Below are 23,066 nucleotides of genomic sequence, written 5' to 3'. Positions count from 1 at the left end.
TCAGTCTCATTATGGTTCCTATCTGTGGGTAGTCCAGTTCAATCCAGCTCAGTTCTAGTCCTGGTGGACTACAGTGTCTCGGCTGCATCTCAATAGTCTAACCTCCTCTCCTTGTCTCCTTTCCTTTATTTAAACTGATGTGAAAACATATTTCTGGCAGGTGTCCACCATGTTGCTTCCACCTATCCTATGTTTTCAAATAGGTGTAATGAAAGAGAGGAGACAAGGAGAGGAACACATTATAGAGTATTGAGATGCAGCCTTCCTCTCCCTGGTACTAAACTCATGCAACTGATTGGCCAGAGAGCCTATTCACCTAAGTCACGTTCAGGAGGCACGAAACGGGAGAAAACGTTTAGAAACGAAGGAGGTACTACCATAAACTGTCCACTAGTTACATTTCCATTGTCTGTCAGAAAAGCATTTTCTCCCGTTTGTACTTGAACGTGCCCCAGATCCGCAACACTGACTCAAGACGGTAGTTCCTAAAGGCTGAGAGGCGTCAGTCAGACACTGCCGCTCTAGAGGGCAGGAGGGGAACAGCACACTGAAGGAGAAAGTCAGACTCTGGGCTGCATCTCAATCCTCTGCAGTGGCTTCTTCTCTATCTGCACTGGTCTGACAACACAGGCCAGGCCACACCCACCTAGCAACAAGTCCAGGTGACAGCAATATGGAAGAAGCTGACCTGGAAAGTTTCCTTATTTCACCTGTCACTCAAATCAGTTCAGATGGAGCAATGAAAGGAGACAAGGAGCGGAAGCCCTGTTAGAGTATTGAGACACAGGCTGTGTTTATTTATAGTACTATGTGTACAGTCCCTCCCCAGAACCCAACACTACCCTTATCTGACTCATATCAGCCCAGTCACAGAGGGAGGGAGAGGGGAGTGGTGGGGGAGGTAGGGTTAAAGGGGGGAAATCTCATTTCTAAATCAGTCATCTCAGAGAGGGAGAAAATAAAAAAAGTAAATTAAACCATTTTACAGGATCTTGTGTGTTGAGTCTGTTTGTTCAGTGCAGTTCTACAGATAACTCATCACACACACACACTTCATCAGAAGCAGGTTTTCTTGGTTTTCTTTGGCAACATAAAACACCAGTAAATCATCACATAGATTAGTTCAGAGGCACTTTTAAGAGGGGCAACTTTGGCCTCAGGCCTCTCTCTCTCGCGCTCACCCACACACATCAACATCACAAGCTGAACAATCATCACTTTCTACCTGGTAATGGGTACACCCAGGATAGCCATGTTTATCCTCCTAACCTTTCTCTGTTCCCCAGTTTGTCAAATTCAGACACTCTAGTCTGTCAGAGAGAGCAGGCCTCTCCTCTCCAGTCTGTCAGAGAGAGCAGGCCTCTCCTCTCCAGTCTGTCAGAGAGAGCAGGCCTCTCCTCTCCAGTCTGTCAGAGAGAGCAGGCCTCTCCTCTCCAGTCTGTCAGAGAGCAGGCCTCTCCTCTCCAGTCTGTCAGAGAGAGCAGGCCTCTCCTCTCCAGTCTGTCAGAGAGAGCAGGCCTCTCCTCTCCAGTCTGTCAGAGAGAGCAGGCCTCTCCTCTCCAGTCTGTCAGAGAGCAGGCCTCTCCTCTCCAGTCTGTCAGAGAGAGCAGGCCTCTCCTCTCCAGTCTGTCAGAGAGCAGACCTCTCCTCTCCAGTCTGTCAGAGAGAGCAGGCCTCTCCTCTCCAGTCTGTCAGAGAGCAGGCCTCTCCTCTCCAGTCTGTCAGAGAGCAGGCCTCTCCTCTCTAGTCTGTCAGAGAGCAGGCCTCTCCTCTCCAGTCTGTCAGAGAGAGCAGGCCTCTCCTCTCCAGTCTGTCAGAGAGCAGGCCTCTCCTCTCCAGTCTGTCAGAGAGCAGGCCTCTCCTCTCCAGTCTGTCAGAGAGCAGGCCTCTCCTCTCCAGTCTGTCAGAGAGAGCAGGCCTCTCCTCTCCAGTCTGTCAGAGAGCAGGCCTCTCCTCTCCAGCAGGGTTCAGACCAGGACACAGTCTTGACATTTACTGCTGTTTATACCTCCTCCTCTCCCTCTGTTAATGACCTGTATACTCAAAGCAGAGCAGCAGACATATCGGCAGACTCAGATAAACACAGACAAACATCAATGAGTTCATAAACTAGAGAAAGAGAGAGAGATGGGTGACTGCTCGACCCAGGCAGTGTCTGGCTTTGTGTGTGTGTGTTTGTGTATTTCATACAGACTGAGGGTAGTTAAGACTGTCCAAGAAACACAGTATAACAACATGACTTTAATAAAACAACCATCTCTCCGTCTGTAATATAAAAGGCACCAAACAGCATGACTTATGTTCCAAAACCAGGCAGGCTTTGTAGTGTTTGCTATTAATAATGCACGTATTTTCATAACCACAAATAAAACCAATTAATCAATATATAATCATACACTTAAAGTAACTGTCTAGTGAAAGTTCTGTTATCTCATACCCAAATAATGTTGTTGACTCATCCTATACTCGTATTTGTGCCCAAAGCATAAACTGGAGAAAAATAAATAATCCAACCTCAAACTTGTATCTCAACAGACCGTTTCAAAAAATCCTTGCTATTTCCTCATAGAGGATGATGTCATCAGCGGTGTACTTGCATTAATATTTTTAAGACCAGTATACACCCACACCATTCTGTTGTTTGGGTACGCCTGCACCATTCCAACACAGAAAAGCTGCTTTTTAACATAATTTTAAAAAATTGGAAGGAAAACTATTTCACTTATATTGCAAAAATGTATAGGTAATATTTCATCGAAATCTGGAAACACTGGACAGTTACTTTCAAGTTTTAAATACAAAGCCAACAGACCTAGCATACATACATCACACTCAACAAACACGGCATTCACACACACCTCCCTCTCATACTCAGGTCCTCAACAAGGCTATCCTACGATGTTTAAAAGTCCTATTGATTGGGCAGTGGTAGATCCCAGTTGCAGGCGTCTCTTCACAGTAGGCCTCTCTTGGCAGACCTCTCTCCTCTGTCTATTGGCAGCGAGGAGGAGGAGGAGTTCCTTTTTACCACAGTAAAGAGAGCAAGTCTATTAGTCAAACAGCAGATTGTTCGAGCGGTCAGTCAGTTGAGTGGTCAGTTAGTCTGAGGGATATCTTGGTCGAGTTCCTGCCCGACTAGATGCGCAGGCGTTGTATTGCATCAGCCAATGGTTTTGCGCAACTTAATCGACTGTGCACTCGGGCATCAGATTGCTATATCATATGATGTGGTTAGCTGACATGTAAGCTCTAGCATGCGTCTGCAATGTAGTCGGGCAGTACCTGGACCAGTGTAGGCTTCTGGAGGTCAGAGGTCCCTCCACAACCAATCAGAGGTCACTTGTCCTTTTCCAGCGGTGGTTCTGGTTCCGTAGGGGGTGCAGTGAGCTGGTTCATCTGGAACTCTACTCTGGCTCTGCGTTTCTTCTGGACCAGGTTCCCCCCCGCAAACCCCAGAGCCCCCCCTCCTAGCGCAGCTGCCACCCCCGCTGCCTTGAACCCCACTAGTAGGCCCAGTGGACCCCCCAACACCCCCCCTAACACTGCCCCTGCCACGGGTAACACTGCCAGCCTGTAGCCCACCGCCTGGAGAGAGGGATAGAAGAGTCACTACATGCATTGACAGTAAAGGTTTCTTCTCTTTTTATGCCAATAAAGCTTCTTAAAATTCAATTAAAAAGACAAGGAAATAAGAAACTTCGATAGGGACAAATCAACACACATAACACACACACACACAGTCAATAATAAAACACACACAGACACACTCGGGGGGGGGGGGGTATTCCTTTGATGTTCTAAGACACACAGTAAGCGAGAAGTCTTCAGATCTACCTGGCCTTTCATGATCACACACACAAATGTACCCACACAAACAGCAACACATGCACACACGCACACTCCATCATCAAAGCTGTAGACTTTAATTATCCACATTTATTAAAATCTGAGAAATGAGGTGTGTGTGTTTATTATTACAGTTATCTTCAGAGAGGAAGACGCTCCTTTAGACTGATGGCCATAAATGAGTGACTCCTCTGAACATTCCGCCACACACACACTACCCCCTCCCACGGTTGATTAACAGATTAACAGTTAAATTAATCCAGTTCAAACGCCCTCCCACCCCCTCACCTCATGGCAACGAAGGTCATTTTAATTAATCAGAGGTGAGTTGAAAGTTCAGAGTACAGGGTGTTGGTAAAGCAGGGGTGTGTGTAATGGCACCTGGCCTGATGGCAGATAACACATCTTCAAACACACACTGCTGTGTCTGACACCTCTTCTATCCACACACACACTGCTGTGTCTGACACCTCTTCTATACGCACACACACTGCTGTGTCTGACACCTCTTCTATCCACACACACACTGCTGTGTCTGACACCTCTTCTATACGCACACATACTGCTGTGTCTGACACCTCTTCTATCCACACACACACTGCTGTGTCTGACACCTCTTCTATCCACACACACACTGCTGTGTCTGACACCTCTTCTATACGCACACACACTGCTGTGTCTGACACCTCTTCTATCCACACACACACTGCTGTGTCTGACACCTCTTCTATACGCACACACACTGCTGTGTCTGACACCCCTTCTATAAGCACACACTGCTGTGTCTGACAACTATTCTATCCACACACACACAGCTGTTTCTGACACCTCTTCTATCCACACACACACTGCTTCTAAAGGCGTCAGCATGCTTCAGTTCGGCTGGCGCCTAGCCGAACTCAGCTAGCCGAACCGAACAAGCGTGCTCGCATACTCCCTTAAAAGACCTGCGCTTGAAAAACGAGAAAAAAGCAGCAATAGGACTAGAGATGCCATAGCCAGTATACACTTCCTCAAAATAGTCAGAATTAATCTAAGATAACTCAAGAAATATGTCATTAATTTTGACGTTGTTGACGAGGAGATCTTAGTTACGCAGTTTTACATCCAACTAAGATGTTTGGTGCAGTATTTCTCAATGAAAAAATGTGCACGAAAACGAGTCGTTTCTCATTGAATGACAACAAAGACTTTATTGAAGACTCCCTACTGTTGACCCATCACCAACGAAGGGGCGTAGACTTCGGCTTCGAACTTCGGCTTGCCTCCAGAACAAAATGTGTGCCCGAACAGCCGAAAAAACCCTCACCGAAGTCCAAAACGAACAAAAACGTCACAAAATGTCGTCATAATATATGCACGAACTCTTCCAAACTGTTTCGGCTGGGAAGCATGCCGACGCCTTAACAGCACAGCCACACCCCTACCCAAGGATGTTCTGGACTTCAATGTGGGCTCAATCCCATTTCAACTTCATCAATTCAGGAAGTTGAATTGAGTTGAAGTTCCATTTATCAGTCAAAACATGGGGTGAGAGGTGGTATATTTACACTTAAATAGACCACATTTTTTAATATTGTGATATTTTGGCTGCAACTAGACTCACAAACGGCTGTGTACTCGCAGCATATGTTCAGCAGTATAGAACTCACAAGACATACCACACTCAGCTTGTAATATGTCAGTGGGTATTGAACTGTCAGTCTGACTTTATTCTGTGTGTGTGTGTGTGTGTGTGTGTGTATTGAGCCAACAGTGGGAGGCCAAACGCTGCTCCTGAAGAGCTATTAAATAGCCCTTCATACCTCTCCTCGCCTCCTGCACCCACTCACTGCCACACACACACACACACACACACCTTGCGCTCTCCATTCACAACACCCCCTAATCAACCCCTCTCTCTCTCCCTCCCTCCATCACTGTACCTCTTAACCCCTCTCTCTCTCCCTCCCTCCATCACTGTACCTCTTAACACCTCTCTCTCTCCCTCCCTCCATCACTGTACCTCTTAACACCTCTCTCTCGCTCTCCCTCCCTCCATTACTGTACCTCTTAACCCCTCTCTCTCGCTCTCCCTCCCTCCATCACTGTACCTCTTAACACCTCTCTCTCGCTCTCCCTCCCTCCATTACTGTACCTCTTAACCCCTCTCTCTCTCCCTCCCTCCATCACTGTACCTCTTAACCCCTCTCTCTCTCCCTCCCTCCATCACTGTACCTCTTAACCCCTCTCTCTCTCCCTCCCTCCATCACTGTACCTCTTAACACCTCTCTCCATTTATTCTCTCTATTTCTGTAATTTCAGCTTTCCTCCGTATTCTGCTGGATCAATAGGGACAAACGCTGTAGAATGGCTGGGAGGCAAAGTGCCATCGATCTCCCAAACATCACACACAAGTACATGCTCACACGAACCTTCCCGAGGCTCCTGGTCCCCTCCTCCACGTTGGCTGCTGCTGTGTTGACGTTCTCCTCGATGCTGTCAATCTTCTCCTGCTGGGACTGACACACACACACACACACACACACACACAGGGTTTATACACTGGAGACACACACACAACGCTGGCTTGGTCCCTCTCAACACAGCACCACAGATGAGTGTGTGTGTCTGTGGGGGGTGATGGGGGTGTAGGGTCTAGGGGAGATTATATTGGGGCAGGAGGGGGTCTGGGGAGATTATATTGGGGCAGGAGGGGGTCTGGGGGTTATTGTGAGGAGCTCATGAAATATTCAGAGTGGCAGCTGTCCTCCTCTCCCTGTGTGCTGGACACGATCCATCCTAATCTCCATCTATCCCTCCTTATTTTACTTCTTGTTGTTACATGTAACGTTACATACTATATACATTTTACGGACAAGGTACATTTTTACATTAGCTACTTATTACATATGGATAGATAATATTCAGACTACAGGTATACATTTTAGGGGTTTCAGTCATAACTATGATAAATCCAGAGCTTTTCTAAGTCCCTCCTCTCTCTTTCTGCCTCCTAACTCCCTCCTCTCCCTTAGTGCCTCCTAACCCTCCTCTCCCTTACTGCCTCCTAACTCCCTCAGTGCCTCCTAACTCCCTCCTCTCCCTTACTGCCTCCTAACTCCCTCAGTGCCTCCTAACTCCCTCCTCTCCCTCAGTGCCTCCTAACTCCATCCTAACTCCCTCAGTGCCTCCTAACTCCCTCCTCTCCCTTACTGCCTCCTAACCTCCTCCTCCTCTCCCTTACTGCCTCCTAACCTCCTCTCCCTTAGTGCCTCCTAACTCCCTCCTCTCCCTTACTGCCTCCTAACCCCCTCCTCCTCTCCCTTACTGCCTCCTAACCTCCTCTCCCTTAGTGCCTCCTAACTCCCTCCTCTCCCTTACTGCCTCCTAACTCCCTCCTCTCCGTTACTGCCTCCTCTCCCTTACTGCCTCCTAACTCCCTCCTCTCCGTTACTGCCTCCTCTCCCTTACTGCCTCCTAACTCCCTCCTCTCCCTTACTGCCTCCTAACTCCCTCCTCTCCCTTACTGCCTCCTAACTCCCTCCTCTCCCTTACTGCCTCCTAACCTCCTCCTCCTCTCCCTTACTGCCTCCTCTCCCTTACTGCCTCCTAACTCCCTCCTCTCCCTTACTGCCTCCTAACTCCCTCCTCTCCCTTACTGCCTCCTAACTCCCTCCTCTCCCTTACTGCCTCCTAACTCCCTCCTCTCCCTTACTGCCTCCTAACTCCCTCCTCTCCGTTACGGTCCCCTCCCTCCATCATTCCCCTCTCCCTGAAGGCATCCGCATGCTTCCCAGTTGTGCATATATTCTACATTTTGTTACGCTTTTGTTCGTTTTGGTCTTAGGTGAGGGTTTTTTCGGCCGTGCCCCCAAAACATTTTCTAGAGGCAAGCCAAAGTCGGTAGCCGAAGTCTACGCCCCTTCGTAGTCTACGCCCCTTCGTCTGTGATTGGTCAATAGTAGGGAAAGGGAAAGAAGGATACCTAGTCAGTTGTACAACTGAATGCGTTCAACTGAAATGTGTCTTCCTCATTTAACCCAACCCCTCTGAATCAGAGAAGTGCAGGGGGCTGCCTTACTCAGCTAAAACCTTGCTCAGGGGCAGAACGACAGATTTTTACCTTGTCAGTTACTGGCCCAACGCTCCTACCCGCCAGGCTACAGGGATTCTTCAATTAAATGTTTGTTGTCATTCAACGAGAGACGGCTCGTTTTCATGCACATGTTTTCACTTGAGAAAATACAGCACCAAACATTTTAGATGTAAAATTGTGCGACTAAGATCTTGGCAAAAATGTCAAAATTTAACCCAGATATTTGATCCCCTGCTGATTTTGTACGTTTGCCCACTGACAAAGAAATGATCAGTCTATAATTTTAATGGTAGGTTTATTTGAACAGTGAGAGACAGAATAACAACAAAAAAATCCAGAAAAACTCATGTCAAAAATGTTATAAATTGAATTGCATTTTAATGAGGGAAATAAGTATTTGACCCCATCTCAATCAGAAAGAATTCTGGCTCCCAGGTGTCTTTTATACAGGTAACGAGCTGAGATTAGGAGCACACTCTTAAAAGGAGTGCTCCTAATCTCAGCTTGTTACCTGTATAAAAGACACCTGTCCACAGAAGCAATCAATCAATCAGATTCCAAACTCTCCACCATGGCCAAGACCAAAGAGCTCTCCAAGGATGTCAGTGACAAGATTGTAGACCTACACAAGGCTGGAATGGGCTACAAGACCATCGCCAAGCAGCTTGGTGAGAAGGTGACAACAGTTTAAAATCCCTCATTAAAATGCAAATCAATTTATAACATTTTTGACATGCGTTTTTCTGGATTTTTGTTGTTGTTATTCTGTCTCTCACTGTTCAAATAAACATACCATTAAAATTATAGACTTATCATGTTTTTGTCAGTGGGCAAACATACAAAATCAGCAGGGGATCAAATACTTTTTTCCCTCACTGTATGGTTGTTGGGGCTTCTAGGCTCCAGCCAGTGTAACAGGGGGAGATGAGTGCTTCAGTCAGACACTAGCAGGCTGAACATCTCACTTTGCCTGTCTCTCTCTCTCCATCCCTCTCTCAAATCCCCAGGCAGGTACACACACCGACACACAGCAGTGTTTACCCTGTGGTTGAGAGGCTGAGTATTGGTCCCTGAACGACACCAGTCACCCCAGAGAGACCACAGCACTAAAAAACATCTCTATGCTCTCTCCTCCAACACACACACAATCTCCTCTCTGTCTCGTCTCTCTCTCTCTCCCTCCTCTCTAAATCTCTCTACACCTCTTTCTGCCCTCCTCTCTCACCATTTTAAGCCCTCCCTTCCTCCCACTCTCCCTCCTTCTATCACGCTCTCGTTCCCAGAGGATAGAGTGATAATCGGAGTCATCTGTTTTCCTCCTGGCCCAACATACGCCCTGTTGCCTGGGTTCTCTCCCACGGCACTCTCCTCTCTGCTCCCCATGGACACACAGCCCCCTCCTCTCCTCTCTCGTCTCCCACCTCTCCCCCATGGCCCATTTTCTACCATCCCCCCTCCCCCTCCAGTACACCTGCCTGCAGCCCCACTCCAGTAACCTGTGGTGTGCTGTGACCTGCTCTCTAAGGAGCCCCAGCAGGAATACAACCAGACAGACAGACGCTAGGTTAGCTGTCGCTCACTACACTGTCTGTCAGTGCCCTCAATGCCCTGTGTGCTAACAGCATGGTTAGCGTAGCCACAGCAGGCTATCTGTGTTACGTAGCCCTGTCCCTGTCATTCATCCTCCCTCATTAGACACCAGAGAGGCACTGTCTGCTGACCTTGTCAACACTCAAATCACATACACACACACACACACACACACAGTGCATTTGGAAAGTATTCAGACCCCTTCTCTTTTTCCACATTTGGTTATGTTACAACCTTATTCTAAAATGGATTGTAAAAAAAATTGTCCTCATCAATTTACACACAATAACCCATAACGGCAAAGTGAAAACAGGTTTTTTGAAATACCTTATTTACATAAGTATTCAGACCCTTTGCTATGAGACTCGAAATTGAGCTCAGGTGCATCCTGTTTCCATTGATCATCCTTGAGATGTTTCTACAACTTGATTGGAGTCCACCTGTGGTAAATTCAATTGATTGGACATGATTTGGAATGCACACACCTGTCTATATAAGGTCCCACAGTTGACAGTGCATGTCAGAGCAAAAACCAAGCCATGAGGTCGAAGGAATTGTCCGTAGAGCTCTGAGACAGGATTGTGTCGAGGCACAGATCTGGGGAAGGGTACCAACACATTTCTGCAGCATTGAAGATCATTCTTAAATGGAAGAAGTTTGGAACCACCCAGACTCTTCCTAGAGCTGGCCGCCCAGCCAAACTGAGCAATCGGGTAGAAGGGCCTTGGTCAGGGAGGTGACCAAGAACCCGATGGTGACTCTGACAGAGCTCCAGAGTTCCTCTGTGGAGATGTGCAGCACTCCACCAATCAGGCCTTTATGGTAGAGTGGCCAGACGGAAGCCACTCATCAGTAAAAGGCACATGGTAGCCCGCTTGGAGTTTGCCAAAAGGCACCTAAAGTACTCTCAGACCATGAGAATCAAGATTCTCTGGTCTGATGAAACCAAGATTGAACTCTTTGGCTTGAATGCCAAGCGTCACGTCTGGAGGAAACCTAGCACCATCCCTACGGTGAAGCATGGTGGTGGCAGCATCATGCTGTGGGGATGTTTTTCAGCAGCAGGGACTGGGAGACTAGTCAGGATCGAGGGAACGATGAACGGAGCAAAGTACAGAGAGATCATTGATGAAAACCTGCTCCAGAGCACTCAGGACCTCAGACTGGGGCGAAGGTTCACCTTCCAACAGGACAACGACCCTAAGCACACAGCCAAGACAACGCAGGAGTGGCTTCGGGACACGTCTCTGAATGTCCTTGAGTGGCCCAGCCAGAGCCCGGACTTGAACCCAATCGAAAATCTCTGGAGAGACCTGAAAATAGCTGTGCAGCGACACTCCCCATCCAACCTCACAGAGCTTGAGAGGATCTGCAGAGAAGAATGGAAGAAACTCCCCAAGCTTGTAGCGTCATACCCAAGAAGACTTGAGGCTGTAATCACTGCCAAAGGTGCTTCAGCAAAGTACTGAGTACTTTACTTATGTAAATGTGATATTTCAGTTTTTTTTTAAATACATTTGCAAAAATGTTTAAAAAAAACAGTTTTTGCTTTGTCATTATGGGGTTTTGTGTGTAGATTGATGAGGGGGGAAAAACTATTGGATCCATTTTAGAATTAGGCTTTAACGTAACAAAATGTGGAGAAAAAAAAGTCAAGGGGTCTGAATACTTTCCGAATGCACTGTACATGGCATACTCACATGGACCAGCAGAGAGAACTCGGTCACCAAACCGCTGAGCTCCTTCAGGTCCTGACAAACAGAATCTCATATTAACACAGCAACAGTAACACAGACACTAACAGAAACCTACCGTATGAGATATTAAAGACATGAATAAATATTATGATCTCTTAATCTATTATTATGACAATTTGTGAATATAGTACAAGGGGCCCAAATAGTCCCACCTCCTCCAGGGTGTCCCAGGACTCGGCAGCACTCTCGTTGAGGGGGATCACTGGAAGGAAGAGCTGCGTTTGATTGACAGGAGGGGGCTCCCTGCCTACATCATCACCATGGGAACCACCTAATGGACAAGGTCAGTGAGAACCAGAGTGACCAACTTTAGATCTGGACATGTTACTGCCTCTGAAATTCTTAAATTCATAATGAGCATTTAGATGGTTTATTAGTTGGTTTATTGGTCAAAAAAGGAAGGGCTAACATGGCTGCCATAGAATGGAATAAAGTGATGAAGTTGAATAGAGGGGAAGGGGCGGTGCTACCTGAGGATGAGTGGTCTGGGGGGTGTGGTGCCTGTGGCAGAGGGGTGGGGTTAGAATGATGGAGTAGGAAGTCTTGCGCGGCAGCAGATGCTCGGTCTCTGATTGGCTGAACCAGCCTCTCCAGGGCGGGGCCGTCCTCCGGTCGGACACGTCCACACAGCTTCTCCATCTCTCTAACATTAGCCCTCAACTGCTACAGAGAGGGAGAGAGAGAGAGGTTCAACAAGTAGTTCAACTCCCCAACAGATAGATTTAAAAAAGAGGCACGAGAGAGAGAAATACACCCTAATACAGACAGACCGGTTCCAGTGTCTCTGCTGGGAGGAGGAGTGAGAAGGGGGAAGTATGAGGGTGTCAGACCCCCTACCCTGGTTGTGCCCTGGGGATGACAGGGGAATTACAGCCTCCCCATCAGCCCCAGGGCAGACCAGGGCAGGGGTCAGGAGGTCATGACCAATAGATGCTCCCACTCACACGCTAATTAGACATGATGAATAAACATACACACACACAGCTGCAGACTGGATTAGCATTGAGCCGATATGGGCACGGGAAGACACACCTGTCAGAACGCTAAAGACCTGTTAGCATATGCTTCACAGATAACACACACACACAAAGACATGCACACAGAGACACACACACACACACTAAGAACATCAACAATAAGAACATTAACAGGTGAATGAACTTTTGCGCTGCTGGAGAAGGTAGATTAAAACCTCTTAAATGTAATCTACGTAATCCCCAAAAGTAATTATTTACCATGAGAGGGACATAAACAATAACTAGTAATGCTGCATACTCCAAGAAAGGTAAAAATGTCACCTTTCTGGTAAAACAGTTATAAACTGCTGAGGTGTAGTCACTTTTGAGGACACAAGGTCAAGTACACAGTACAAATATGATAAAAATATAAAAATATGAATTATTTTATATGCTGTATATTCTATTCAACAAAACTGTATGAATAAGGCTTGACATTACATCTTTTTTCTAGATATAGTATAATCAATTTATAAAACGACTAACTATAAGGTTTCTGTAAAATACATATTTGTATATTTAGTGTTGTGCATATTTTCTAAAAGGTCTCTTGATCAAAACGTCTGCCCCATCACTGTGAACGTCTCACAGAGCTCTAGCTTGGCTTCCTGAACTCGTTAGGAACTCGCCTTTCATCTCATATTAATATTGTCCGTCTATCACAAAAAGAAAGTGGTTTTTGTTTAACATCTATGAATTATTTTAGATGACTGGTTATAAATCGATCTCTGAATGTGCTACAGCGACGAAACCACTCTCCCCTGCTGCGTTACAATGGAAGGATTCCAGGCATATGCTGCTTCATACAGGCGTAAGAATCAGGGCTACCGCTCAATGCAAGTCATTTTGATCAATGGTGTCCACACATCAATTTATAAGCGAAAATGTCGGTCAGAACCGGTATAAGAACCATGCAGGTCCCCTAAACAGGGGACTTTACATCGAAGAGGATTTCTTACAAATCTGTCAGAAGAAATTGGCAAAAGGAATTTACATAACTAAAGGCTACTGATTGAAAGGTGTGTAGGAGTGTGTAACTGGTCCATATTTGTGTGTTTTCAGGCTGTTGTTGTCTCTGGGGGAAGGGGATATGGAGGGGGAGGACCCCTGAGACAGCTGTATGTCAGTCAGTCACTCAGCCATCGGTGTGTGTCAGTCAGTCAGCCAGTCAGTAAAGCAGCAGGACTCCATCTCTCCAGACAAACACACAGTAAACACCAGGGAGAACCAGACACACATGGTGCTTAATAGGCCCTGCCACACGCTCTCACACACACAGGGTGTTACGAAACCCATTCACTAACCTGCTAATATTGTTGCACTCACTAAGTCTAGGGGTCTTAGGCCTAGTTAACTGGTCTGTAACCTGATTTGATGTGTGTCTGTGTGAGAAATCAGCGTATGCGTCCAGGTGTGAATGTATGTACCCAGGAGACAGCTACCGTACCTTAGGTCCAGGGCCAGCTCCGTCTTGACCTCTTGGTTCTCCAAGCGGATTATTATTTGATCAGATGGTGACGAAACATAAATATGTTCAAGAAGGAAAAATAGCAAAGGCATGCCCAAACTACAGACTCCAAAACAAACCAGCAGGCTCTCCAAGCTGGCACTCTGACTGACAATCACCCTAATTGACAGCACCTAATGTGCTTATCAACCACCTGGACAAGGTTGCTGCTGCCCCCTGGGGGAATGGAGTGTGGAAGTGGTAGTGATCTGTATTGTGACGTCTAAACTACCTAACCTACTCCCTCAAAGGGATGGGCAGCGGGGGGGTCTATAATAATATTCACAGTTAGGAGAAAGGGATGAGCAGCAGGGGGGGGGGGGTGTCTATAATAATATTCACAGTTAGGAGAAAGGGATGAGCAGCAGGGGAGGGGGGGTCTATAATAATATTCACAGTTAGGAGAAAGGGATGAGCAGCGGGGGGGGGGGGTCTATAATAATATTCACAGTTAGGAGAAAGGGATGAGCAGCAGGGGGGGGGGTCTATAATAATATTCACAGTTAGGAGAAAGGGATGAGCAGCAGGGGAGGGGGGGTCTATAATAATATTCACAGTTAGGAGAAAGGGATGAGCAGCAGGGGGGGGGGGGGGGTCTATAATAATATTCACAGTTAGGAGAAAGGGATGAGCAGCAGGGGGGGGGGGGTCTATAATAATATTCACAGTTAGGAGAAAGGGATGAGCAGCAGGGGAGGGGGGGTCTATAATAATATTCACAGTTAGGAGAAAGGGATGAGCAGCAGGGGAGGGGGGGTCTATAATAATATTCACAGTTAGGAGAAAGGGATGAGCAGCAGGGGAGGGGGGGTCTATAATAATATTCACAGTTAGGAGAAAGGGATGAGCAGCAGGGGGGGGGGGTCTATAATAATATTCACAGTTAGGAGAAAGGGATGAGCAGCAGGGGAGGGGGGGTCTATAATAATATTCACAGTTAGGAGAAAGGGATGAGCAGCAGGGGAGGGGGGGTCTATAATAATATTCACAGTTAGGAGAAAGGGATGAGCAGCAGGGGGGGGGGGGGTCTATAATAATATTCACAGTTAGGAGAAAGGGATGAGCAGCAGGGGAGGGGGGGTCTATAATAATATTCACAGTTAGGAGAAAGGGATGAGCAGCAGGGGAGGGGGGGTCTATAATAATATTCACAGTTAGGAGAAAGGGATGAGCAGCAGGGGGGGGGGGGGGGTCTATAATAATATTCACAGTTAGGAGAAAGGGATGAGCAGCGGGGGGGGGGGGGGGTCTATAATAATATTCACAGTTAGGAGAAAGGGATGAGCAGCAGGGGAGGGGGGGTCTATAATAATATTCACAGTTAGGAGAAAGGGATGAGCAGCGGGGGGGGGGGTCTATAATAATATTCACAGTTAGGAGAAAGGGATGAGCAGCAGGGGAGGGGGGGTCTATAATAATATTCACAGTTAGGAGAAAGGGATGAGCAGCAGGGGGGGGGGGTCTATAATAATATTCACAGTTAGGAGAAAGGGATGAGCAGCAGGGGAGGGGGGGTCTATAATAATATTCACAGTTAGGAGAAAGGGATGAGCAGCAGGGGAGGGGGGGTCTATAATAATATTCACAGTTAGGAGAAAGGGATGAGCAGCAGGGGGGGGGGGGGTCTATAATAATATTCACAGTTAGGAGAAAGGGATGAGCAGCAGGGGAGGGGGGGTCTATAATAATATTCACAGTTAGGAGAAAGGGATGAGCAGCAGGGGAGGGGGGGTCTATAATAATATTCACAGTTAGGAGAAAGGGATGAGCAGCAGGGGGGGGGGGGGGGTCTATAATAATATTCACAGTTAGGAGAAAGGGATGAGCAGCGGGGGGGGGGGGGGGGGTCTATAATAATATTCACAGTTAGGAGAAAGGGATGAGCAGCAGGGGAGGGGGGGTCTATAATAATATTCACAGTTAGGAGAAAGGGATGAGCAGCGGGGGGGGGGGGTCTATAATAATATTCACAGTTAGGAGAAAGGGATGAGCAGCAGGGGAGGGGGGGTCTATAATAATATTCACAGTTAGGAGAAAGGGATGAGCAGCAGGGGGGGGGGGGGGGGTCTATAATAATATTCACAGTTAGGAGAAAGGGATGAGCAGCGGGGGGGGGGGGGGGGGGGGGTGTCTATAATAATATTCACAGTTAGGAGAAAGGGATGAGCAGCGGGGGGGGGGGGGTTTATAATAATATTCACAGTTAGGAGAAAGGGATGAGCAGCGGGGGGGGGGGGGGGGGGGTCTATAATAATATTCACAGTTAGGAGAAAGGGATGAGCAGCAGGGGGGGGGGGGTCTATAATAATATTCACAGTTAGGAGAAAGGGATGAGCAGCGGGGGGGGGGGGGGGGGGGGTCTATAATAATATTCACAGTTAGGAGAAAGGGATGAGCAGCGGGGGGGGGGGGGGGGGGGGGGGGGTGTCTATAATAATATTCACAGTTAGGAGAAAGGGATGAGCAGCGGGGGGGGGGTCTATAATAATATTCACAGTTAGGAGAAAGGGATTAGCAGCGGGGGGGGGGGGGGGGGGGGGGGGGTCTATAATAATATTCACAGTTAGGAGAAAGGGATGAGCAGCGGGGGGGGGGGGGGTCTATAATAATATTCACAGTTAGGAGAAAGGGATGAGCAGCAGGGGAGGGGGGGTTTATAATAATATTCACAGTTAGGAGAAAGGGATGAGCAGCGGGGGGGGGGTCTATAATAATATTCACAGTTAGGAGAAAGGGATGAGTGATGGATGAAAATGATTAGTGCAGACAGAAATACAGAAAGCAGAGGAGCCCACTTCCTGCTAGAGACTTCACTTCCTGCCTAGAGAGATGGGGGGTGACGCTGTCTTTTTCTCTTCTTCTCTCCACCTCTCTCCACCTCCCTCTACCTCCCTCTACCTCCCTCTACCTCTCTCTACCTCTCTCCACCTCTCTCCACCTCTCTCCACCTCTCTCTACCTCTCTCTACCTCTCTCTACCAAGGTTGCTGCTGCCCCCTGGGGGAATGGAGTGTGGAAGTGGTAGTGATCTGTATTGTGACGTCTAAACTACCTAACCTACTCCCTCAAAGGGATGAGCAGCAGGGGGGGGGGAGTCTATAATAATATTCACAGTTAGGAGAAAGGGATGAGCAGCAGGGGGGGGGGGGGGTCTATAATAATATTCACAGTTAGGAGAAAGGGATGAGCAGCAGGGGGGGGGTCTATAATAATATTCACTGTTAGGAGAAAGGGATGAGCAGCAGGGGAGGGGGGGTCTATAATAATATTCACAGTTAGGAGAAAGGGATGAGCAGCAGGGGGGGGGGGGGAGGGTCTATAATAATATTCACAGTTAGGAGAAAGGGATGAGCAGCAGGGGAGGGGGGGTCTATAATAATATTCACAGTTAGGAGAAAGGGATGAGCAGCAGGGGGGGGGGGGGGGGGGTCTATAATAATATTCACAGTTAGGAGAAAGGGATGAGCAGCGGGGGGGGGGGGGGGGGGGGGGTCTATAATAATATTCACAGTTAGGAGAAAGGGATGAGCAGCAGGGGATGGGGGGTCTATAATAATATTCACAGTTAGGAGAAAGGGATGAGCAGCAGGGGAGGGGGGGTCTATAATAATATTCACAGTTAGGAGAAAGGGATGAGCAGCGGGGGGGGGGGTCTATAATAATATTCACAGTTAGGAGAAAGGGATGAGTGATGGATGAAAATGATTAGTGCAGACAGAAATACAGAAAGCAGAGGAGCCCACTTCCTGCTACTTCCTGCTAGAGACTTCACTTCCTGCCTAGAGAGATGGAGGGTGACGCTGTCTTTTTCTCTTCTTCTCTCCACCTCTCTCCACCTCTCTCCACCTCCCTCTACCTCCCTCTACCTCCCTCTACCTCTCTCCACCTCTCTCTACCTCCATCTCCACCTCTCTACCTCTCTCCACCTCTCTCTACCTCTCTCTACCGCTACCTCTCTCCACCTCTCTCCACCTCTCTCCACCTCTCTCTACCTCTCTCTACCAAGGTTGCTGCTGCCCCCTGGGGGAATGGAGTGTGGAAGTGGTAGTGATCTGTATTGTGACGTCTAAACTACCTAACCTACTCCCTCAAAGGGATGAGCAGCAGGGGGGGGGGGGGTCTATAATAATATTCACAGTTAGGAGAAAGGGATGAGCAGCGGGGGGGGGGGTCTATAATAATATTCACAGTTAGGAGAAAGGGATGAGCAGCAGGGGGGGGGGGGTCTATAATAATATTCACAGTTAGGAGAAAGGGATGAGCAGCAGGGGAGGGGGGGTCTATAATAATATTCACAGTTAGGAGAAAGAGATGAGCAGCAGGGGAGGGGGGGTCTATAATAATATTCACAGTTAGGAGAAAGGGATGAGCAGCAGGGGGGGGGGGGTCTATAATAATATTCACAGTTAGGAGAAAGGGATGAGTGATGGATGAAAATGATTAGTGCAGACAGAAATACAGAAAGCAGAGGAGCCCACTTCCTGCTAGAGACTTCACTTCCTGCCTAGAGAGATGGGGGGTGACGCTGTCTTTTTCTCTTCTTCTCTCCACCTCTCTCCACCTCCCTCTACCTCCCTCTACCTCTCTCTACCTCCATCTCCACCTCTCTACCTCTCTCCACCTCCCTCCACCTCCCTCCACCTCCCTCCACCTCCCTCTACCTCCCTCTACCTCCCTCTACCTCCCTCTACCTCTCTCCACCTCTCTCTACCTCCCTCTACCTCTCCACCTCTCTCCACCTCCCTCTACCTCTACCTCCCTCCACCTCTCTCCACCTCCCTCCACCTCTCTCCACCTCCCTCCACCTCCCTCTACCTCCCTCTACCTCTCTACCGCTCTCTACCTCCACCTCTCTCCACCTCTCTCTACCTCCACCTCCCTCTACCTCTCTCCACCTCTCTCCACCTCTCTCTACCTCCACCTCTCTCCACCTCTCTCTACCTCCCTCTACCTCTCTCCACCTCTCTCTACCTCCACCTCTCTCCACCTCTCTCTACCTCCACCTCTCTACACCTCTCTCCACCTCTCTCTACCTCCACCTCTCTCCACCTCTCTCCACCTCCCTCTACCTCCACCTCTCTCTACCTCCACCTCTCTCCAACTCTCTTCACCTCTCTCTACCTCCACCTCTCTCCAACTCTCTTCACCTCTCTCTACCTCTCTCCACCTCTCCACCTCTCTCTACCTCTCTCTACCTCCACCTCTCTCCACCTCCACCATCTCTCTCTACCTCCCTCTACCTCCCTCTACCTCCCTCCACCTCTCTCTACCTCCACCTCTCTCCACCTCTCTCCACCCCTCTCTACCTCCACCTCTCTCTACCTCCACCTCTCTCTACCTCTCTCCACCTCCACCTCTCTCCACCTCTCTCTACCTCCACCTCTCTCTACCTCCACCTCTCTCCAACTCTCTTCACCTCTCTCCACCTCTCTCGACCTCTCTCTACCTCCACCTCTCTCCACCTCCACCTCTCTCCACCTCTCTTCACCTCTCTCTACCTCTCTCCACCTCTCGACCTCTCTCCACCTCTCTCCACCTCTCTCTCCCTCTCTCTCCCTCTCTCTACCTCTCTCCACCTCTCTCCACCTCTCTCTTCCTCCACCTCTCTCCACCTCTCTCTACCTCTCTCTACCTCCCTCTACCTCTCTCCACCTCTCTCTACCTATCTCCACCTCTCTCCACCTCCACCTCCACCTCTCTCCACCTCTCTCTACCTCTCTCCACCTCCCTCTGTCTTTCTTGCTCGCTCTCTACTTCTCTTAGTCTATCTGTGCTGCATGTCCTTGTGTATCCTCACCCATCTTCAGCTTCCTTACACACTCACACACACCCAGCCCAGCAAACAGAAAAAACACACTCACACACAGGAAAGCACTCTGCCTCTCCCAAGGGGTCTGAGGGGAATGGTGTGTCTTGAGTGTGTGTGTGTGTGTTGGTGAGGGAAGGAGGTGGCGGTCAGGGTCACTTTCAGAGACATGGTTGTTTCATTGTGAAAACACACCGTGCAGCACTTTACACACACACAAAAACCCTTTTAAAACGCACACTCAATTTCACATACACGCTCCTGATCTCCTGCAGGCACACAGCACACAGTCACAACATACTGTATATATTCAACACAAGGCCAGTGTGTATGTGTGTGTGTCTATGTTTTACCTGCACAGTGCGGCTGGCATTGATGTGCTCCTGATGAAGGCGATCCCATTGTCCACTACGCTGGAACTGGAAGACAATAACAAGCTCAGTTGCTGCTTCTCTGTGTGTGGTTCTTCAGTAACTTCCAATGGTCGGTGATGTGAATTTGCGTGTATGTATATGTGTGTGTGTGTATGCATGTGTGTGTGTAGCTCAGTTGGTAGAGCATGGCGCTTGCAACGCCAGGGTTGTGGGTTCGTTTCCCACAGGGGGCCAGAATGAAAAAATTTATGCACTCACTAACTGTAAGTCACTCTGGATAAGAGCGTCTGCTAAATGACTAAAATGTAAAATGTAAATGTATGTGTGTATATATGTGTGTGTATACAGTACCAGTCAAAAGTTTGGACACGCCTACTCATTCAAGGGTTTTTCTTTATTTTTACTATTTTCTACATTGTAGAATAATAGTGAAGACATCAAAACTATGAAATAACACATATGGAATCATGTAGTAACCAAAAAAAGTGTTAAACAAATCAAAATATATTTTATATTTGAGATTCTTCAAAGTAGCCACCCTTTGCCTTGATGACAGCTTTGCACACTCTTGGCATTCTCTCAACCAACTTCATGAGGTAGTCACCTGGAATGCATTTCAATTAACAGGTGTGCCTTCTTAAAAGTTAATTTGTGGAATTTCTTTCCTTCTTAATGCGTTTGAGCCAATCAGTTGTGTTGTGACAAGGTATATATAGAAGATAGCCCTATTTGGTAAAAGACCAAGTCCATATTATGGCAAGAACAGCTCAAATAAGCAAAGAGAATTGACAGTCCATCATTACTTTAAGACATGAAGGTCAGTCAATCCGGAACATTTCTAGAACTTTGAAAGTTTCTTCAAGTGCAGTCGCAAAAACCATAAAGCGTTATGATGAAACTGGCTCTCATGAGGACCGCCACAGGAATGGAAGACCCAGAGTTACCTCTGCTGCAGAGGGTAAGTTCATTAGAGTTACCAGCCTCAGAAATTGCAGCCCAAATAAATGCTTCACAGAGTTCAAGTAACAGACACATCTCAACATCAACTGTTCAGAGGGGACTGTGTGAATCAGGCATTAATGGTTTAATTGCTGCAAAGAAACCACTACTAAAGGACACCAATAAGAAGAAGAGACCTGCTTGGGCCAAGAAATACGAGTAATGGACATTAGACCGGTGGAAATGTGTCCTTTGGTCTGGAGTCCAAATAGGAGATTTTTGGTTCCAACCGCCGTGTCTTTGTGAGATGTGGTGTGGGTGAACGGATAATCTCTGCATGTGTATTTCCCACCGTAAAGCATGGAGGAGGAGGTGTTATGGTGTGGGGGTGCTTTGCTGGTGACAGTGTCTGTGATTTCTTTAGAATTCAAGGCACACTTAACCAGCATGGCTACCACAGCATTCTGCAGCGATACGCCATCACATCTGGTTTGGGCTTAGTGGGACTATCATTTGTTTTTCAACAGGACAATGACCCAACACACCTCCAGGCTGTGTAAGGGCTATTTGACCAAGAAGGAGAGTGATGGAGTGCTGCATTAGATGACCTGGCCTCCACAATCCCCCGACCTCAACCCAATTGAGATGGTTTGGGATGAGTCGGACGGCAGAGTGAAGGAAAAGCAGCCAACAAGTGCTCGACATATGTGGGAACTCCTTCAAGACTGTTGGAAAAGCATTCCAGGTGAAGCTGGTTGAGAGAATGCCAAGAGCGTACAAAGCTGTCATCAAGCCAAAGGGTGGCTATTTGAAGAATCTCAAATATATATTTGATTTGTTTAACACTTTTTGGGTTACTACATGATTCTATATGTGTTTTGATGTCTTCACTATTATTCTACAATGTAAAAATAAAGAAAAACCCTTGAATGAGTTGGTGTGTCCAAAATGTTGACTGGTAGTGTATATGTGTGTGTGTATGTGCATGTGTGTGTATTACCTTCAGTATATTGCTGTGGTGTCTCTGTAGTCTTTCTAGGTCTGTTGGCAGGGCTACTTTAGTGAATTTGTGGATTGGCCCCTCAAGACGCCTCAGCATCAGCTTGCCCCCCTCATCTGACATCCTCCCTGACGTCTGACCCAAGGTGGGTTACACAGTGTTGTGTCTCACACCTGCAACCATACACACCTGCTCCTCTTACTCAGCTACCTGGAAGACAGGAGACAGGAGGTAGGGGGTATACATCAAACATCAGCATGCCACACACAACCACGTGACCTGTTTCGCGCGCACACACGTCTCTTTGTAACCCAATGCCAAACACATCCCAACATACCATTGTTGGCTAGGAGGGAGCTTTGCTGACACCCTCGTGCCCAAGGTATGAATAACAGGGTCTCACAGTCTGGCTCGAGCTGTTAGTTAGCTAATGACGTTAACCGACAACAGCTGGAACAAATGACAACAGAAAACGTTGCTTGTTGTAGAGAGAATACATGTCTGTAATTATGACACATTAAAACACATTTCGAGGTAAAGCATCATCATCTAGCTAGCTAGTTACTGTTACTTTACGAGCACAATAAATAACTGTCAGAATCAGATGTCTGTCAGGTGAGTTAACGTTAACAGTATGTTAGCTAGCTAGCCAGCACAGCTGACTAGTATTCAAAATTAAAATCTAGCATATTTCATTTTCAAACCGTGAACATATTACTTACTTAAAGTAAAAACCCATCGGAGTGCAAAACTTGGGAGATGCATTCTTCTAGGCTATTTCGTAACTGTCTGTCTTGAGTTAGCTACAGGTCCAACTTTCTCTTCTGTTTGTAAACAACTCTCTTCCTTGTGCGCAGACGAATTACTTCCGATCTAAAACCTTAGCCCACATTGAGAACGATCTGCCCCTAGAGCCTGAATCTCCAGCAGGCCTATACAGTAACCTTTCTTATTAATTGAACGTCTGATTATTGAATTAAGTTCAATAGTGAATGTTATAGCAATAGATGAGTGACTGATTTCATATCCATTTTTGTAAAAGCAGGAATTGAACTTCCGCCAAGTTGTACATCTATATTGATTGAGTACACAATATTGATCATGTCAGGCAAATAACATCGACCAATGTGTGACGCGCGAGGACAGCTAGAATT

General features: G+C 47.5%; 1 protein-coding gene across 5 annotated transcripts; it reads right to left on the bottom strand.

Annotated features, from left to right (window-relative positions):
- Positions 1-2,221: 2,221 nt before the first annotated feature.
- LOC311125800 (syntaxin-17-like) lies at positions 2,222-22,797 on the bottom strand. Of its 5 annotated transcripts, XR_014612912.1 has the most exons (10): positions 22,635-22,797; positions 22,250-22,362; positions 21,913-22,122; positions 19,953-20,018; positions 11,742-11,934; positions 11,424-11,542; positions 11,215-11,265; positions 6,261-6,347; positions 3,283-3,585; positions 2,222-3,020 (listed from the first exon to the last, which is right to left on the bottom strand). XR_014612912.1 is itself a non-coding variant. In XM_084158440.1 (9 exons), exons 3-9 carry the CDS (start codon positions 22,033-22,035, stop codon positions 3,337-3,339), a joined length of 888 nt encoding a protein of 295 aa, XP_084014566.1. In that variant the 5' UTR covers positions 22,036-22,122; positions 22,250-22,362; positions 22,635-22,795; the 3' UTR covers positions 2,222-3,336. The 5 variants fall into 5 exon arrangements, 3 of the variants coding, with proteins under 3 accessions (XP_084014566.1, XP_084014567.1, XP_084014568.1); XR_014612913.1 differs by lacking the exon at positions 22,250-22,362; XM_084158440.1 differs by having other exon boundaries at positions 2,222-3,585; positions 22,635-22,795.
- Between the last annotated feature and the right edge of the window lie 269 nt (positions 22,798-23,066).

The sequence above is a fragment of the Coregonus lavaretus genome, assembly GCF_964263955.1.
Source record: "Coregonus lavaretus genome assembly, chromosome: 3".
Taxonomy (NCBI): Eukaryota; Metazoa; Chordata; class Actinopteri; order Salmoniformes; family Salmonidae; genus Coregonus; species Coregonus lavaretus.
This window is presented reverse-complemented; position numbering and strand designations above follow the sequence as displayed.

Coding starts and splice junctions, on each gene's coding strand:
- LOC311125800 (XM_084158441.1), bottom strand. CDS start 22,035: ATGTCAGATGAGGGGGGCAAGCTGATGCTGAGGCGTCTTGAGGGGCCA. Junction 11,543..11,741: donor CCCAGACCACTCATCCTCAG/GTAGCACCGCCC, acceptor CTTGTCCATTAG/GTGGTTCCCATGGTGATGAT. Junction 3,586..6,260: donor GGACCAGGAGCCTCGGGAAG/GTTCGTGTGAGC, acceptor CCCTCTCTCCAG/GCGGTGGGCTACAGGCTGGC.